At 37.0% G+C, this 20,505-nt stretch overlaps 1 protein-coding gene across 1 annotated transcript in view; it reads left to right on the top strand.

Moving 5' to 3' along the window:
* The window catches only part of SEL1L (SEL1L ERAD E3 ligase adaptor subunit), a 66,429-nt gene extending 46,215 nt beyond the window's left edge, over positions 1 to 20,214 (top strand). The window contains exons 13-21 of the mRNA XM_008058946.2: positions 3,903 to 3,980; positions 5,357 to 5,419; positions 6,677 to 6,764; positions 7,094 to 7,242; positions 7,942 to 8,107; positions 8,625 to 8,699; positions 9,621 to 9,793; positions 13,015 to 13,143; positions 16,011 to 20,214. Of these exons, the coding sequence (XP_008057137.1) occupies positions 3,903 to 3,980; positions 5,357 to 5,419; positions 6,677 to 6,764; positions 7,094 to 7,242; positions 7,942 to 8,107; positions 8,625 to 8,699; positions 9,621 to 9,793; positions 13,015 to 13,143; positions 16,011 to 16,220 (1,131 nt within the window). The 3' untranslated portion in view covers positions 16,221 to 20,214. The remainder of the gene's footprint in view (positions 1 to 3,902; positions 3,981 to 5,356; positions 5,420 to 6,676; positions 6,765 to 7,093; positions 7,243 to 7,941; positions 8,108 to 8,624; positions 8,700 to 9,620; positions 9,794 to 13,014; positions 13,144 to 16,010) is intronic.
* The last annotated feature ends 291 nt before the right edge of the window (positions 20,215 to 20,505 follow it).

The following is a 20,505-nucleotide window of genomic DNA, read 5'->3' as shown; positions in this document are numbered from 1 at the left end:
ACCAAAAATCAATTGGAAATAAACTTTCCAGGGCAAGGATATTATATCTTGTCTTAAAGTAAGTGCTATTCTGAGGCATTTTCTTAGGCAACTTAACATAGCCTTTGCTTATAGTATGTAATTCCCCATTGAAAATAGCTATCACTGTTTGAGCTCCTCTTTGTATGTATTATATGCAATAATGAGGAATTTATTCTTGATGCCATGCAGTTTTTTGCAAAGACTGTCACAATTGCTTGTTTCTTTCCATGCTGAATAATGGCAGTTAGAGTTTGTTAAAATTGATCTGCAGACTGTTTAATTGTCTTAAATATGATTACCATGACCCAACTCTCAATGTAGTTTTCTCAAGCACAGAAACATTTAAGTCTAGAGACTTAATTTCATGTGTCAGTAGTAAAGATTTCATGTGTTATGGAAGAATCTCACAGCTTCCTTTATCATTATTTTGAAAAACAAGACAATGTGAGTCAATGGCTGTTTTCATCGATAACCAAATCCTAAAGTAGGGAAGTTCAGATAGAATATATCTCAAAAGTGTTTACAAATAGGAAAATCTGATTCGTATTTGCCACATGATCACAGCTAGTTAATTGGGGCCTGCTAACTTTATGTTCAACACTTTGTCCACCTCTGAGGGAACATCATAAATCTAGCAAACCACTCTGATGTCCCTTCTCAGGGGTCATAAAGAGATTGCTGGTGATTATATAGGACAAACTCTTGCAAACTCACATTTTTCAAAAATTTTTCAAAAACTTCCTTGAAGTTTTCTATTCAAATTGTACCAAAAAAGCAAATAAAGAGGTATGTAGACCAAAAGATACATAAACAAAAATATCAGCTGGCATCATGTAGAAAGAGAATGTGTGAAGTGCTTTCACAGTGGTGCTGACACTTCTTTGTAACAGAAGGTAGTGATAAAGAGCATTTGTATAAGAAAGACAGCTGTGGATATACCATTTGTATTGTGTGGCATAACTTGAAAGGGTAGATAAGCAAATTACTGTAGCCTTAAAATAAAGAGACTTTCAAAACTGAAGTGTCAGATGGCACAGATCAAATATATCTATCTGCACTAAATTGGAAAAGTAAAATTGAAAAATATTCTTTTGATAAATTTCATTTTGTGATTTCATAATTAATAATTAGAATTTTTATTCATTTCTTTAGTTTGCAGAACAATAGCAAAACAAAAAGACAAAAGTGAGAGGTATAATATAAGCAGTGGCAAAGATAAGTTAGATTTAGTCTTTTATATAGATAAATTAGAAAAAACAAAATTGATGTGGAAGAAAACAATAGTAGTGATCGTGATATCATCCCACTAAGAAGAAAATGGGCAAATGTAATAGAAAGTGATAGTGATGGAAGTGTTAGTAATTTCGAAGAAGTAGAAGACAACAGATTGTCATGTGAAGAATGGGAAGATGTTACAGAAAAAAACTATCCTCCAGTAAGAATAAATTTTGTTTTACATCCTCAAACAAAAGGACCACAAATAGAAAGTAGTATAAGGGAACTAATCGACTATTTTCTCTGTCTTTTACAAATGAATTAGTGGATAGTGTAATAAAAGAAACAAATCTTTATGTGGATGAAAAAAATAAGAAAAAAGCAGCTATCACACAAATCGATTTGGTATAAGTGGCTTGATGTTGATTGACATGAATTTTTAGCTGTTATCACACTTATCCTAAATATAGGGGTAATTCTCTTACCAAATTTGCAAGAATACTGGTCAACTGCTTTCAATAGCAAAAAAAAAAAAAAAATACTCTTTTTTTTTGGAAACAGTCAGTAGAGAAAGATTTATGCAAATATCTGGATGCTTCATTTGAAGACACCTGGGTTGAGTGATAGGACCATCAGAACTCATATTCAAAAGGCCAGTAATTATTTGGAGTACATCGATCCAAATTTTCACATTATTTCATACCAGATCAGGCAATTTGTGTTGACGAATCTGTTGTTCAATGTAAAGGGTGAATATCACTTATAACATACAATCCAAGTAAGCCTACCAAATGGGGTATGCATATTTATGCACTAGCTGATTCAAAAACAGGGTATCTTTTTTTCAGTACTTCCCTATTATGGCAGCATAACATCTGAAAACATCATTGAACTTGATCTTCCAGTAAGCACCAGAATTCCATTACATTTGCATAATACATACATTTATATAATGCAGGATACCACATATTTACTGACAGATATTACATTAGTATTGTCTTAACAGAAGAGCTACTAAAAATGAAATGTCATCTTACTAGTACAAAGTCAATCAAAAAGCTAATTTTTAATGAAAAAAAGCAGTAGCATATAGGAAAAATGATCATACATTTATTGTGTGGAAGGACAGAAGGAATTGTTACAATTCTGAGCACTTAGAATCATTCGGGAATGAAATCTATTATGAGGATATTATGTAGTGGAAATATTATATAAGTCAAAAAGCCTGAAATGATTCCAAATTATATTGCAAATATGAGTAGTTTAGATCATGTGGACCAATATGCTTCTACATAGTTGATTTTCATGAAAATCTTTAAAATGGTAGAGGAAATTACTTTTCTAGGGACTAGAAATATGTATTATTAACTCCATATGCTATGTCAAGCATTAAAAAGAAAAATGAAAAACTCTTTGTCCCATTTGAAACTTGTCAAGCTTCTGATCAATTAGTTGGAAAGTGGGTTTTGGTGTGTGTCCTTCCACTTTGTCTTCAAACGACAGACTGGACAAGAAATGACATGTTGCTAATGTGGGAGGAAGAAAATGAGACTGCATTGTCTGCTCAAATAGAAAAATTTCAGGTGGAAGACATCAAACAAATTACTATTGCACATGTATCAATGAGCCTGCAATGCATGTTAGTGGCTATTTCACATGTTATTATACATTAGAAAAATATTTCGTTGTGACCAGAGTACAAGAAAGGAGACGCCAACATGCAGAGAGTCAGATTACAAGTCCTTTATTTAAGCCGGTGACTGAGAGAAGCTATTGCCATAAAAGCTCTCAGCCCTGAACAGATTGAGCAGGGGGTATATAAAGGCAGGAATTATATAAGCTGTACCGTTTGATTTATATCTTCTTGGCACAATATTTGGTTGTGAAAGGGTATAGCTAGCTACGGATTTTGCAACTAGGGAGTTTCCAAGCATCAAGGGGTACAAGAATATGGGTGTGCAGTATGATTATGGGAAAGTTACATAAGGGGGTTATTTCTAGGTTAAGATGGAAGATTTGTTACAAAATGGAGTACTTATGTTAAGCAAGCTATTACAGGCTATTATAGGTTTTGCAGATAGATATTTTATTTTATTTACTGTTTATTTAACATGTCCGTGATAAAAAAAGTATGGACAAAGGCAGCATTGGCCATTCTGTTCTCCTTTCTCTTGGCCCTTTATCATGTTTCATACCTGATACTCTAATTGTTCAGTGTTTATAACCTTTCAAAGTAACCTTTCAGTTTTGGGGGTTTATTTTTTTCCTGCACTTAAGACCCATTCTTTATGCTAGCTCCCCCTTTCCTGATTTAATCACTGATCTGATTCGATCAGCTTATTAACCATTTGACTGCTCTGGGATAGAGTGAGAAAAAAGATTCTTCTTGAGGTTAAAGATTTCTTCTCTTGAGCCTGATCCATGAACTGATTTTATGTATTCATGTTTACAGATGTCATAAATTTGATATGGCATCTAATATATAATAATATTAAAATGTTTGCTCTGAAAGTTTTCTTTGAATTCAGAAATATCCTGTGGAAAATTCTAAACTTTGTGGAAAGACTTCATGTGATGTTACAAAAACCAAAATGAAATGAGATTGGAGAAAAATGTCATTGGAGAGAGAGTTACAGCTCTTAATGAAATTGGGATCTATTTTCCAGATGTATTCGGAGGGAAGTGATATTGTACCTCAGAGTAATGAGACAGCACTTCACTACTTTAAGAAGGCTGCTGACATGGTAAGACTTGCAGTGTGCACTGTAACACTAATATTTTAATAAATCAATTTGTTATGTTGAAACATTAATCATAAACAACTCATGCCATAAATTATTGAAGGTGCTTCCATAAATATGGTTCCTGTGAGTTTATTGACTAGATAAATCCTTCTCAATAAAAAGCGATTTTTTAAGGATCAGATTATAAAATATTAACTATCAGTTTAAATTTCATCAAGAAGTTTCCTAATCAGGGAAATATTGATTTTTAGTAATGGAAGTGGGAGTTATATAATCTAGTTATATTGCAACTTGAAGTTTTAATGCTTATATAATTGAATACTTTAATAATTATAATACATAATTTAGACTTTCTTTGGCCCAGAAAAAACTGCATGTGTACACGAAGACCTTGTATACCTTCAGAATGTACACTTACCTCTAGGGCAGCTGCATGTTACTCTAGTTCCAAATGTCACTTGAGTGCTTCCCAAGGGAGCACAGTGACATGTTTTTAAAGATGTCTTCTATTCCTCTCAATTTAAGTGAATTCTAGAGTTTTCTCTTTTTGGTCTCAAAACTGTAATTGTCTTTGCTCCATGGCACTCTAGTAACCTTAAGTGTATCTTTGTCACTTGGTAGCAGTATTGCTTTTATGATATTGTGTTGTTATTACGAGATATTCCATGATGTCTTCCCACTTTATTGGGGTAAGAGATTACCAGTGAAAAACTACAAACAAAAATGTGACTTGCTGTTAATTTTGATGAAATATGTTAGTCATGTTATATCATAAATTCATGATACAGGTGATCCTGAGGTAAGTCACCAAAATTTAGTTCTAAATGAATTTGCTATTTACTCTTTTTCAGAAAATTACCAAAAGCCCTCAAATGTCTAAAAAAAAAATCAGTATTACATTTAGTCTGATGGGAAGAAGAAAGTATTGTTTCAAATTGAAAAGTATGAAGACACTTTTTTTTTTTGAGTTGGGGTCTCACTCTGTCACTTAGGCTGAAGTGCACATTGCACGACCACAGCTCACCTCCGGCTCAAACTCCTTGGCTCAGGAGATCCTCCCGCCTCAGCCTCTCAAGTAGCTGGGACTACAAGCGCATGCCACCACACCCAGCTAATTATTTAATTTTCTGTAAAGATGAGGTCTAGCTATGTTGCCTGGGCTGGTCTCTAACTCCCAGCCTCAAGCAGTCCTCCCATTTCCCAAAGTACAGGGATTATAGGTGTCAGCCACGACACCTGGCTGAAGACATGTTTTGAATATGTTGGTAAATCATTTATTCTTGCCTGTTTTATTTATCTCACAATCTCTTTATTGATATTCTTGCCTACTTTTTAATGAATTCTTTTTACTCTTACCTGATTTCTCTGCTTTGCAGGGCAACCCAGTTGGACAGAGTGGGCTTGGAATGGCCTACCTCTATGGGAGAGGAGTTCAAGTTGTAAGTGTTCAGTCTCACATTCTGACTTGAATAAGTGGTCAGCTGGAGAGGTTGGGAGGTGTTTCTTAAGTAGCATCTGGTCAGCCCAGGTAACCAAAATTGTAACCGATGCTGAACCTTTTACTGTTGTCTCTGGGTTTGTCTCACTACCAGCCCACACCCTACTCAACTGTCTTGTGATGACAATTCTGTTTCTGGCACCTTCTCCTGAAGGTGTGGAGCCTTTTCATCCTCTCATCCATGCTCTCCATCCATGCTCTCTCCCCTGCCTCCTCCTCCCTTGTCTCAGGACTTACACATCCCCCTACCTACTTTAATCAAGCCTAAGAAATGCTTTAAGTTCCTCCCATTTAGGAGACGGAAAGCTTTCTGTCTTTCCTGCCCTTGCTCTTTCTGGCTACCACCTGTCTTCTCCTCAGCCCTTCTCTGCAAAGCCAAACTACACTGCTGCCTTTCACTCTTGAATTCTGAGCAGTCAGGCACTGCCTCGTGGAACTGCTGGCTCTGTACAATCACCAGTAACTTCCTGTCACTCCACTTGCCTTGTTTTGATTCTCCCTCACTTGAACTCTCTTCATTGGATCTGTGACTGAAGACTCTCTTGGTTCTGCTCAGCCGTTGTGTCTCATTCTTCTGTTCCTCATGTTGGATGTCCTTAGATTTGTGTTGCTGTTCTCGTCTCTGTGATCTTTCCAAGCAATACATTCTTTTAATTCAAGCTTGAGACAAAGAGCTAGCTTTGAGAGTCTAATCTCTAACACAAAAGAGAGTAAAGTGGTCTCATTTTGATTCTTTCTTGTTACTTTAGGTTACCAATATTTGGTAGTAATCTTTATTTTAATCTTTTTTTGAAATCTAATAATCATATAGTGTTTGATAAGGTATACAGGGAAGGAGTGAGTAAGGACAGAATAATTTTCCTTATTTAATATTAGAAAGATTGAGGCTTAAAAAGGATTGATAGGTTAGTATAAAAGATTGATCGTTTCTTAGTTCCTGATCTGTTGTTCTACTGTTTATCCGCTTTAAGAGTGTATATAAATTGTTTTACAAAAACTATTTGCTCTTCTTCACAGTCATAAATATCAATCCCCCTATGACTTAATCTGCATATTATAACAGAAGTAGTCTTTTTAAGGACTCTTCAGGAGAGTTTTATGTGTGCTTTGTTCATTCCTTTTGGTGAATGAATCTCCTGACATCTGAGTATATGTCAGCCTTTTGAGCTGTCTCATAATATGACATCTTTTTCTACAGAATTATGATCTGGCGCTAAAATATTTCCAGAAAGCAGCTGAACAAGGCTGGGTGGACGGGCAACTGCAGCTCGGTTCTATGTACTACAGTGAGTAACGCTGGAATGAAGGGTGGCACGCCAGGAGCTAGATCCACCAGTCTTCCACTAGATGGCGCTGTGGTGTGGACACAGGAGCTTTCCAGTTCTGTAATGTTCTCCAGTTCCATGATATGTGCATCTTGTTTTTTATTACAAATTATATTAATCTGTGTCAATATGTTAATTTGTATTTGTCAGATTCACATATTTACTCAGTAAGAATTCTGACTTTCATTAGAGTTTTACTTCTCATATGTAAAGCTCCTCTGGTGCTTAACTCTTATTTAAGTCTGTCTTGTTTTTGTCTGTTATTCTTATTTTTGTCTGTCTTCTTACAGATGGCATCGGAGTCAAGAGAGATTATAAACAGGCCTTGAAGTATTTTAATTTAGCTTCTCAGGGAGGCCATATCTTGGCTTTCTATAACCTTGCGCAGATGCATGCCAGCGGCACAGGTGTGATGCGATCATGCCACACTGCGGTGGAGGTGAGGTCTTTTCTCCCAACTTGTTTATTGGAATTGATTTGCCCAGTAGGAAGGGCTGCCCATTGAGTGCTGGTCTTCTTTGCCTCATTTCTTCTACTGTAGAAATAGACTCAGCCACCTGGCACTGATATAGTAAGGACGACTCCGGGTGTAACTCCTGATTTATTTAGTCTGTCTCTCCCTATTAGTATCACCATTTATAAGGGCACATAGCACCAGGGCAGTATCTGATACATAGTCAGCCTCAAAAAGTGCATGTTGGGTGAATGCTCCAAGGTCTCCTCACTGGAAATTTTCCTCTTCAGCTCTCAGGCCTGGCACTTCAAAGTGATGCTGATGAATGCTTAGCAAAGTTTTTAAATCTCTGTGTACTGTAGTTAACTCACTTGTAAAATGGGGCTGTTAATAGGACTTACCTCATAGGGTGGTCCCTCTTACTGAGGGATTAAGTATGCTAATATACAAAAATCATTAGAACAGTGCCTGACCAGAGTAGATGATATGTAATTCTGTGCTGTTATGTTCTATAAGCCTGTTGACTTCCAGAGAGTAAGTGAAAGTTCCAAATAAATATGCCAAACTTTATGTATATTTAACAAAGCTTCTAAAAATGTAGAGAGCAAGCTTAACAGTCACTTGTAGCCAAAGTGCGTATCTTTCCTGGTTTTTTATTTATTTCTTTTCTTCCTCTCCTCGCAGTTGTTTAAGAATGTGTGTGAACGAGGCCGTTGGTCTGAGAGGCTTATGACCGCCTATAGCAGCTACAAAGATGGCGATTACAATGCTGCAGTGACCCAGTACCTCTTACTGGCTGAACAAGGCTATGAAGTGGCCCAAAGCAATGCAGCCTTCATTCTTGATCAGAGTAAGGTTCATTTAGTCTTGCCTCAGGGTTAGGATACAAGAGCTCACATCAAGTTAGCCTGTTTACAAAGAAAAGCCACCAAGTAACATTCTTTATAGGTTTAAATGGACCTTAACACAGGTGCTGAAGTTACTTCACCTTAGCCATCAAAATTAGTTTTATAACCAGAGTGATAGTAGAAATGGATTTGACATTCAAAATAAGTGCTTTCCATAAATATATTTTTCAATTACAGTGGATACAAAAACACTATACAGATCCCTAGACGTGACTCCTTAATGAGTCTCATTATTGGTTCTACAGATAAAACATGTTTCACGAAGTAGTGCCCTCCTAAATCCAGTGATTCCTGTGAATTGTATCCCAATATTTGTTTAATTTCAATACTTGTTTAAGACTTACTATATCCTAATTCTTGCTTAAGTTATGCACAGATTCTCCCTACTTTGCAATGGAAGCCTAAGATCTAGTGCCTTTCCTTAAACGCCTAATTCATATCTTGTCTCTCTTCCTATAGGAGAAGCAACCATCGTAGGTGAGAATGAAACGTATCCCAGAGCTTTGCTACATTGGAACAGGGCTGCCTCTCAAGGTGAGTGGTTAATTCTAGGATGAGCATTTCACCTAGGGACCGCTCTATCTTATTTATCTCCCGAGAACCTGAAGTCACGACATTCATCACATTTAAATTAGTCAGAGATACTATTACTTAACTTGTTTCCGTACTATCGGTGTTTATCCTTAAAATGGAAGTTCTAGTGCCAAGATTTCAAATTGGATTGTGAAGTCTTTGTACTGAACGAACTAGAAATCGTCGAGCTGTGATTTGCTCGTTAGTTTATAGTTTAAGGCTAGTATGTTGTATAAAATGGAACTTTAGTAGAATATATAATAGAATATTAGCCTAAAACACAAAAGAATGTCACTTTTCCTCAGTCTTTTTATTTTGAATTTTTTTGCACACATACTTTTCTCAACATTGTCTGCCTATCCCTTCTCCAGCCTAAACAGTGGACAGGTTGAACTGTTTTAAAATGAAAATAACATGATAAAATAGAGCATGATCCTTCGAAGAGGAGTGTTTGTGAAAGAGGGAGTGCAGCATTTCCCTTATCTGTAACATTTGGACCAGGACTGTTTTGGGATTTGGATTTTTTTGTATTTGAAATATTCATATACATAATGGTTGAACATCCAGAAATCTGATACCTAAAATGCTCCAGTGATCATTTCCTTTGAGCATGACCTTTGAGGATCAGATTTCAGCTTTTGTAGCATTTCAAATTTTCCATTAGGGATGCTCTGCCTATAACCCCACCTGGTTTAATTCCTCCCTGGCTATTCCAAAGCCTTCTGCAGAAGAGTGACACCTCTAGTTTAAATTTTTACTGTACTGCAAATTAAAATGCTTTGTTTTATATAAGCATGTTAACAGGAGGAGAAATAACAGTTTGGTCTGTTTTAAACATATTTTATGTTTAAACAAACAATTTGCATTTCACTTTCATTTTAGGCTATACTGTGGCTAGAATTAAGCTTGGAGATTACCATTTCTATGGATTTGGCACTGATGTAGATTATGAGACTGCATTTATTCATTACCGTCTGGCTTCTGAGCAACAACACAGTGCACAGGCTATGTTTAACCTGGGGTATATGCACGAGAAAGGACTGGGCATTAAACAGGTCAGTGTGGCTTCAGAACAGATATCTGAATGGTATAATTGTGATTGGAGGAAATGCCTGTATTTATATAGAAAGTAGACTTCCGTTGAAATTCAGATTTTAGGCCAATAAATGACAAGCCTAGAGTTGGTGATATTCCAGAAGATTGCCCTTTCCCCTCTCATCCTGAAACACACGAAAGCCACATGGTTGTATTTGTCTTGAGCCAAACTCTGTTATTGCTACATTATTTTGAAGTGAATTAAATGTTTCCTACTGATAAACGTATTTCTAAATCTTATACCTTCATAGTGAAGCCTAACGTTCTCGTCTAGACCCTGGTCTTAAGGCTCTGCCTGTGTACCTTTAAAAGAATTTTGAAAAACTGTGTACCCCCTTGTGCATTTTTAAATTGGCATTTTACATTTTTCTTAAGTTTAAGAAGGTCTAAATTCTAGGTATTTTAACATTTTTTTAAATAAAATTATTAAATTACTCTTAAAATATCCAATAGAATTTAAATTAAAAAATAATTTGATGACTACCATTATTGATTTTTTTTTTTTTTTTTTGAGTTGAAATCTCACTCTGTCACCCAGGCCAGAATACAGTGGCACGTTTATGGCCACTGCAGCCTTGACCTGCTGGGTTCAAGCAATCCTTCCACCTCAGCCTTCCAAGTAGCTGGAAGTACAGACGCGTGCTACCACACCTGGCTTATTTTTTTATTTATCGTAGAGACAAGGTCTCACCAAGTTGGCCCCAGGCTGGTCTCAAATCCCTGAGCTCAGGCAGTCCTCTTGCCTGGACTTCCCAAAGTGCTGGATTACAGGCCAAGCCACCGCGCCTGGCCCATTATTGATTTTTTAAAAATATGCAAGCAAGTTCTTTAATTGAAAATTATATCTTTTCCTTGTCTCCCTAAATTTATATTTATAGCCACTACTTCAATAGAATTGTATACTAATGTATTGTTTTTAAAGTGTAGGTATTTTATGATTACTCTGTCATTCCTATCTGACACAAACACATATATAAATTAATTTTCAATTTTAATACCTGTGCTCTAAGTGTTAAGAAAAATTCATGCAGTATTACTAGTCACAGTTGGTCAGTTCTTAATACATTCTTGGTCAAATCTACAAAATGATAATATATTTTGATAAAATTTTATTTTTTGTGCTATTAATTGCAAATGCATATTTTAATGAGATAAATGGGTCATTTTTTAGAATTAGTTGATCACTGAGTGGATTTAGCATTAATTCTGGTTTTTTTTTCTGGCTTTCATTTTTAAAAACGTATAACTATGACTTGAGCCTTGTTCACATAAGTATATGGAAATGGGAAGAATTTTATTATTGCATAGTTACTTAAGTCTTTAAACCACTTTAGAGTTATAAGCCAAAAGTGAGAGTGCTTTGTCATTCGACATTGCTTTTAATGATCTGTCTGCTGACTGTTTCATTAGTTCTCCCTCAGTTGTGTTGAAAGCAAAGAATTAGAATCCAGAGACTTGCCCCTGACACTGAAACTTTCCACTTTCTCAGTTTCAGGGAGGGATGCTGAAAAGACTTTATCACAACTCAGGCAATGACTAGTAATTTGACCCCTTCCTGTGTCACTTAGAGGTACTTTGTGGACCTCATGTGCTTAAGGGTTGAGGAAAAGTTGTTCATTTCATTTTGCTGATGTACTATTTTTTGACAAAATGCTTCTCCTTTGCTCACATTTATATCTTTTAATTTCAATATGTAAATGTTTATATTTTAAACTTAATATTTCGACTATTTGGAATATTAATTATTAATATTTGATACTTACAAGATTCTAGAGCTACAAACTCAGTACATAATTTCTGGAAGATCTCTGCCACATAACATGGTAATTGAAGCCTCTCCTCAATTGTCAAACAAGTCAGCCAAGTCAGACTTAGGTTCTGTCCGAAAGGCTGACTTTATTTTTTAATACAAGTAAAGTTTAATGTGTTTGATTACTAATATGAAGATGACATATAAGTTATGGTATTTATGGGGTACATCTAGTAATAATTTACAGAAAGTAGTCAGGATTTAAATGATATAACTAACAATTTGTTTTTATAATAAATTATAAAACAAAATTAATATGCTCTTCTAATGTGCAATATAATATATAACTAATATGAATTCTTGTGAATAAAGAATATGATAAAAGGCATCATTTTTTTTTAACTAGGATTTATTAAGAAGACAGAAAAGCTTCCAAACAGGAGGGGGCTTGAAAGAGGGTTGCCCAGCACAATATTTTTTATAAGCAGTAGAGGAGAGAACTTGTGTTCAGCTTTTGAGAATAAATGATCATGTATAAAAACTGGAATAACCTCATTCATTTTTATAAGACATGATCACCTTTTACTAGTTTTTCCCTATTTTTTGAATGAAAGACATTAATATTGCTAAAAACTAATCAATCTTGTCATCTACTATAGCTAGGAAAATAGAAAATATTAAATATGAGGATTGGCTATAATCAGAAAAAATAATTTATGCTGTTACTTGATGTTTTAATTATCTTACTGAATCTGTTTAATTATCCTAGTAAATCATTCACAGAGCCTTTTTGGGTCACATAAAGTTTGATCCACATTCTTGAAAAAGACAGCCTCCCAAGGCAATGCACCTGAGGAAGGGGCGAGGCGGAGGAGGGCTGTACCTTCCTTTTATAAAGTGGAGAAGTTTGCGGTGCACACAGGTCTGTTGTCAGGCAGATCCCTTTTTAGGAAAAAGCACGTATGGATGTTGAAGGACTGCAAAATAGAGTCCCTTAGCATTGTCCATGCAAGTGCCTCTGGTAAACTCTTAGTGTGTCTACCCCAGTGTGAAGATCACTGCCCCAAACTGAAACCAGACGTTGCTTCCACTGATTGAAGTTTTAAGTAGCAAAAAAATGAACTTGAGACTTAGCACCCTTGGGAGTCTCCAAGTTGGCCGTGTTCATATGTAAATAGATGACTCTACGCAGCATATATACATGGCAAATGGGATGTTACATTGGAAAAAATGAGTTATGTTTTTTAATTAAATTTTTCAGAATCAGAATTTAACAAAATTTACCCAAGAAAGCTTGGCTTTTTCTTTAGGTGAGGGAAATTCATTTTTAAATAAAAACTTGAAAAGTAAAATAAATTTTTTAAATATGAAAATTAATGTTTTTACTTATTTTGACAAGAAATGCATTTTTGTTTATTACCTCCATTATAGGATATTCACCTTGCAAAGCGTTTTTATGACATGGCCGCTGAAGCCAGCCCCGATGCACAAGTGCCAGTCTTCCTGGCTCTCTGCAAGTTAGGCGTTGTCTATTTCCTGCAGTACATACGGGAAACAAACGTAAGTGGTGCCCTCTTCCTTTTAAAACATAGATGATCCAAGCCGTTGCTTTACTAAACTCTGGTGTGGCCTACCTTGGAGAGGTGAACCTCCTCTCTCTTCTCTCTCCCTAATTTACTTTCTAAATAACTATATTTTCAAATTTAAAATAAATAAATAAATAAAATAAAACATAGATGATCTAACCTCCAGTCTCCTGGAGGCTTGTGTTTTAAAAGTTGGGAGGCATAGAAAAGAGTGTCCTGCGAGAGTCAGGTGTTTCCCTTCCTCCCCTCAGGTGAAGTACCAGAGGACCTGGTCACGGCAGGTTGATATAGACTCAGGGCAGCTGACAGAGTCTTTAGGTAGCATTTGATGGTTCCCAGAGCTAAAACCTTTGTCACAGATGCAGATGTTACAGGAAAAAGGAAACAAACTAATAACAATTGAAGCAGCAGTTAACCAAATTCAGTAAAATTAAATCAGATGATGCCTGCCAGTGACTCGACCAGGTCTCTTAAAAAGAAAAAAAAAGAGGGAGAAAAGGAAGAAGCTGCCCTGACTGTTGTACTTCAGATTCTTCTGATAGTGAAACAAGTTAAAAATGCCACCTGAATTTTCTTCTCTAAAAATAGCTTGAAGCCGGGCTCGGTGGCTCAGCCTGTAATCCCGCGCCTTTGGGAGGCTGAGGTGAGTGGATTGCCTGAGCCCGTGGGTTCGAGACCCACCTGGGCAGCGAGACCCCATCTCTACAATAAATCAAAAAATCAGCTGGGCGTGGTAGTGCATGCCTGTAATTCCAGCTCCTTGGAAGGCTGAGGCGGAAGGATCGCCGGAGCCCAGCAGGTCGAGGCTGCGGTGGCCGGGAGCGGCCACTGCACTCCAGTCTGGGCGACAGAGTGAGACTCCAACTCAAAAAAAAAAAAAAAAAATAGCTTGAATTGTTTGAACAGGCTAATGGTGGAACCTAGACAGGAGGTGGGTCACCCATTCCCTCCAAAGCCACCCACTGTGGTTCACGATCCTGACATGCAGGTGCTCTTGGCTTCTGCCAGTTTAGATTTTGTTTCCAGTACTATAGCTCCTAGTAATGGATTAACTGGTGCAACATTTAACTCTAACAACCCTAAAATGTTCAGAGCCCCTGTTAGGAATAAGGACTATTTAACTTTAGGTTATTCAGTCAGAAAAGAGTGATGTTTCATTCTTTTGTTGCTGTCTTTTGGAACCAGCTGGGACCCCACTTCAGCATTAGAGTCAAGGATGGGGTTTCTGTCGTGTGTTGCACAGACACAAGTGTAGTATGTGCTGCTCACACATCCGTCAAGAGAAACAGGCTTTTCCCTCCGCCACCCTAGCCTACGCCACTGAAGTCCTCCACAGGCAGGCCTGAGCCCTGGATGTGGGGGGCTCTGTCCTCCTGGTTGCTGACACATGTGCAATGTCAGTTGCTGTCATTGCTTGGTAGTGTGAGCCAAATGTGCTGCACACTCTGCCAGTTGAAACTAGCTTAGTTCCTTTAATTAAAAAGCTCAAGGGCCAGGCGTGGTGGCTAGTGTCTGTAATCTCAGCACTTTGAGAGGCCAAGGCAGGACAATTGAGCTAAGGAGTTCGAGACCAGCCTGGGCAACATAGGGAGAACTCATCTCTACAAAAAAAAATTAAAAATGTTAAAAAATAGCTTGACATGGTAGCATGCAGCTGTAGTCCCAGCTATTCAGGAGGCCGAGGTGGAAGGACCCACCTGAGCCCAGAAGGTTGAGGCTGCAGTGAGCTGTGATCATGCCACTGCACTCCAACATTTATAACAGAGTGAGACCCTGACTCAGAAAATAACAATAGTAAAATAAAAAGCTGAGAGTGTGAGTCTTTCTGTCCCAGGACTCATTCAGACTCTCGTCTCCCACAGTTTTTGTCATTCATAAACTGCTGGCTGCATCTAGGATTCCATCTAACAGTACAGTGTCCTGGGTATCTTATAGCTTTGTTGTTTTTTTTCTAATACAGAAGTATAAAGAAGACAATTAAATGCCCCATAACTCTACCACCTAGATATTCCAACTGAAAAATTAAAAGTACAGAGTAACAGGTATTGAGTTTTAAGAAAGTCAAACAGTACAGAAAAACACAGAATCTTACATTCCAGGTTCCCCTTCAGAAAACACAGCTAATGGTTTCCTGTCATTTTTTTTTCAGATTTCGCATCTGAACCTACAGATATGTATTACAGAAACCTTTTAAATGTAATTGTATTTAAATAGAATATATACCTTTTCTTAGGTAGCAGTCAGAAAATATCAGGAATAACTTTTCTTAAGTGACACTAAAACAATGAAAAGATCATAGACTAAGATCATAATTTTAATTTCAAATTCAGATGTAAAATATATTGCACCTTAGCTAAATCCTAACTGAAAAGCATTATTCACTTAGCTATTAAATGTTTGAATTGCTGCAATCTTCGATGATAGGAGAGCTGCAACATAGCCCCACCATCACTAAATGGCTCATCAGCTGTGCCATCACTGCACCTGTTACAGGTGTGCCCAGAAGCCTATTCCATCCACCTCCCACTCTCCATTGTCCCAGTGTTTTTTCAAATATTTTCTGTGAAAAATGGTTAAAATTAGTGCATTAGATTACTGATGGGAAACTGTTAGATGCTTTGTATATTCGCCTATTATAAATTTGTAGCTCAATTCCTGAGACACATTATTTTGAGCTTAAGTTGAAGACTTTAAAACCTTTTCTTAAAAAACATATTGCAAAGGGTTCCTAAAACCAATTATTTTAAGTTCTGTACTTGTCTCTCATTTGCAGTGTAACTTTCCCAGTTCCTTCCTTGACATTTTAGCGATAACAATGATTTTTGTGTCATTTTCATTAAGATTCGAGATATGTTCACCCAGCTTGATATGGACCAGCTTTTGGGACCTGAGTGGGATCTTTACCTCATGACCATCATCGCATTGCTGCTGGGAACAGTGATAGCATACAGACAGAGGCAGCACCAAGACATGCCTGTCCCTAGGCCTCCGGGGCCACGGCCAGCTCCCGCCCAGCAGGAGGGGCCGCCCGAGCAGCAGCCACCACAGTAACAGCCACCATGCCTGGCCTTGGTCAGTGACAACTAAGACAGTTGTTCGCTGAGAACACTTGCAGTTGATTTAGGGCTCTGGCTCAGTGGTCACATCCTGGAGGAGGCACAAGGAAGCATTGAATTCCTAACGCTGCTTAGAACCTGATGCCTTTATCTTCAGGGATAAGTAACTCTTACCTAAACTAAGTTGAATGTTTGTTTCAGTGCCATATGGAATAACAACTCTCTCAGTGGCTTTTTTTTTTTCATGGAAACATATGTGAGACACTCAACATAATGTCTGCTGTATCCAGCTATCTTTCTTGGATCCCTTTAGTCATTCTTTCAATGTGCATAAGTTCTTACTATCCACCATCTTTAAGGTATTGTGCATCGACACTAAAAACTGATCAATGTAAAAAGGAAAACCCAATTAGTTGCAAGTTTAACCTTAAACATGTTTGAAAGTCTGAAAATAGAACTTGCCTTTTAAGTTAAAAAAAAAAGTCTTCGAAGGGTTTTAGACCTGTGGTAACTGAGCAACTTTTACCAGGCCACATGGAAAGATCCACGTTCAGCATATTTGTTATTTCATAAGGGAATGTTGGGAGGTTTCTTATTATTGGTGATTATCACATTTTATACCATATTCCCCTTCTTCAAAGACTGAAAGTCCTTGCTAAAGAGTTTTTTGTAAACTGTACTTCTTTGGAATGGAACATATATATATATAGATATATATATAGATATATATATATATGTAAAACTTTGTGAACTGACTCCTTGCATTAACATGTGAATTTGCTCTGTAATTTGCTTGTTTTGAATACACAGAGCCTCAATCCAGAAGCCAGAGGATGGACAAAATGGGAGAAATTAGAAAGCAATATTAAAGAAACTCTGTATGGGGTACCAGGATCATAGATCCACTTTCTCAAAAGTTGAAGCATTTGTGCCCAGAATTCATTTTATGTTGCATTTCTTATTGCACAAAGAAAAGATCCACCCTCCTGAAGCTTTAAATATGAAATCGCCAGGATATGGCACCCAGGAGCTACCATTGTCATACTCAGGGCATCAAAGGTGGGTGGAACTCAGTGGTTGCCGAAAGCTGAAGCCTGTCTGTACCCTCTGTATAGCTGAGGTCGCTTTTTATTTCTGACAGTAGCAAGTCAGCCGCTACCTTAGTTCTCATGTTCACCATGCTTCCACTGTCAACCTTAGGAAAATCAAGGCCCCTATACTTCAGGATTGTCTGATTAAATAGCATGGGGAAAAATGACAAAAAAGAGAACAGAATTTCACATAATCACATGAATGTAAGAATTAAAGCTTAGACCAAATTTGTCTTTGATCTTATTGTCAGATGGTGGCGTCCACCCTCCTGTGTCTCATCTGGGACTGCTTGTGTTTCTGAGCAGGCCTTCTGCACCCACTGACATCAGTCCATTCATATACTTTTTTTACCACAATCCCTCATCTGCCAGAAAACTTGAAGAGTTGATTACTCATAGAGTTATGATGCTTTGGGTTTTGAAGTTGGGGTTGTATTTAGATCTAGATTTAATTAGTCTAGAATGAACATGAAGGCTTTCAATGTGAAGTTGTATACTTATTTTGTGTTTAGAGTATTATGGGAAGCAGGCTTTCCCCCCAGACCATTGCTTCCAAATTTGAAGAGGTGGTCCCAGAGAGAACCGAATGTGTGAAAGCACATCTGTGAAAGGTGGGGAGTTTTACCCTCAAAAGCGTAACGCCACTTGGGCAGCTCTTGTAAATACTAAGGCTTGTTTGACCTCTTACGCATAGAGATGTGAGTGCAACTGGCACAGTACGTTGGTGTCCACCCAGCTGCCTCTTCTCCCCGCTTCAAATAAGTACAGTTGGTAGTAGCAGCCACGTATCATTAGAAAGAACTGTTTTAATTTATTTAGAAGTTGAAAAACCCTCGAAGACAACTTTTCATCTTTTCCTTCTGCCATTGTCTAATTTCTCTTTCAGCAGCATCTCCTTCCATCTTTTACTTCCCTTCATGGTACCTTGAGAAAACATTTCTAACAACAGAGTGCACTACCTAGGGCTGGATGGGAAAGCGTAGTCTTGTTCTTCATGTAATAACAAACTTCTATTAGTTTACCACTTGCCTTTTTTATTATTGGTATTCCAAATATCCTTTCCTTGGCTTGTTTCCACTTCCTGTTTTACCCTGGGTCATTTGCTACCAGAAATTTGAACAGTATCTTTAAAATTAACTAAGTTCTTAGGACTTCATTTAAAGACTGTCTCAAAATACTTTGCTCCCTTTTTCTTTTTTGTTCATGGGACATGGTACCTAAGCAAATAGGAATTGGGTTTGGTTTTTCTCCTAACATAATGCTCAATACTTACCTAATCAAATGGCATCCATTTGAATAAAATGACAATAACTAAAGCTAGTTAATGTCAGTGACATTAAACTAACTCCAGGATTCAGGAGTTGTAGTGTTAGAGTTTAGACTTATCAGATGGAGTGTGGCTTCCTTTCTCTTCCAGTAGCCCATCTCTCCTGATTCCTTTTCTAGTTGATCTTGCTGCTTTCAAAGGTGATGACAGTGGTACTCTTTAGCTTGTATCACCTTGTGCATTTGGTTTGTTGGTTAGCCAGCTGTCTTGAGACTGTCCATTTTGCTTCTGTTTTATTTTACAAAAGTAGCATTGGCAGGTTTCTTTTTTATTCTTGTATTTGAAGTTTTTGTTTCTGGTTTTTCTAGGTGAGGCTTATCTTATTTTTGATTACTAGTCAGTGGCACAGAAAAAGTAAATCAAAGACTTTTTTCAAAATTCATTATTAGCACTTAAATAAGATTAACTTATGAATCATTCATCTTAATACTCTTAAGGAGTTGCTACTTTTCTTCCTATAAGATTAATTTCTGAGAGTTTTACCACTAAGCTGTTTTATCTCTGTACCATTGGGAAGTTTGGAAACGTCCAGTGATCTGGTGATGATCTGATGATTTATTTAATTAAGGAGCTTCTGATCCCTCCAGGAAACTTAAGTATTCTATATATAGGATTTTTTTCTTTGTTTTTCCCTGTATTCATTGCTTCTCATGTTTGTTCTTTAAACCAATGTTTTGGAAGTATGCATGGAGGCCTATAAATGAAAACCACAATTCTTCATGTGTGTAGCATGTGGATTCATGTCTAACTATATATGCAAAAACTTCCTTTACAGAGGTTTGGACTAACATTTCACATGCACATTTCAAAACAAGATGCTTCAGGTAAACAGCTCCATGACCTGCCAAGAACAGCAGGGCTATATTTGCTCCAGTGACAGCTGGTATTTGTTTTGGAAGTGAATCCAACATACATTACACAATATTATGACTAGAAGTATGTAAGAAGTTATCAGCACAAAAGAAAACTTCTATTTTCATTAGTCATTGCTCTCAAACATAAGTGAAAATATAAAATTTCTGAATGCCATATTGTCTGAGGCAGTACCTTGTTTTTAAATGTGTGGCATTCACTGAAAAGCTAAATTTCTCCATCCACTTGGTATTTCAAGAAAATTTAAAATGATCTCAAGTAAAAATGATTTGTATTTTAAAGTGACTATTTACACAAGTAAAAATCCAATTTTGTGTGCATGAAAAGGATCCCTTGGTTATATACAGGGAATCATCGCATGTGTGCTGTTCTTCCTATTTGGTTTGACAAACAGGCTGACACTGTTCTCTTTGATTTAAAAAAAAAATTCATAAAACTCATAGTGTTGATATGATCGAGATGTAACCACTATAATTATTTAGGAGAGGAAGTTTAAAAAGACCATCAGCTGGCATTGTGAAGAACACCATGGTAGATTTTTTTTGTAAGTTTATTTTGTATTTAATGAAATGCAGCATAAAGGCTGGTGAAGTGTAGTATAATTGTGTAAACAAAAATATCCTGTTAATAGAGAGATGTACAGATTCGTTTTGTACTGTATCTTGAAACTTGTGAAATAAAGATTCCACCTCTGGTTATATCCTGCGTGCTGTAATGTACCACAACAAGAGCTTTTCCATCAGACTTCTTTTTTCTTTTTTTTTTAACCTGAATGATTCAATGTGGTTTTTTTTCGTTTGTTTTGTTTTTGAGTTGGAGTCTCACTCTGTTGCCCAGTCTGGAGTGCAGTGGTCACTCCCAGCCACTGCAGCCTCGACCTGCTGGGCTCTGGCAATCCTTCCGCCTCAGCCTTCCAAGTAGCTGGAACTACAGGCACACGCTACCACACCTGGCTAATTTTTTATTTATTGTAGAGATGAGGTCTCGCC

Source organism: Carlito syrichta, unplaced genomic scaffold (genome assembly GCF_000164805.1).
Source record: "Carlito syrichta isolate Samal-C Ts95f unplaced genomic scaffold, Tarsius_syrichta-2.0.1 Scaffold303663, whole genome shotgun sequence".
Taxonomy (NCBI): Eukaryota; Metazoa; Chordata; class Mammalia; order Primates; family Tarsiidae; genus Carlito; species Carlito syrichta.
The sequence above is the reverse complement of the archived record's forward strand: the minus strand, read 5'-3'. Positions and strand labels throughout refer to the sequence as shown.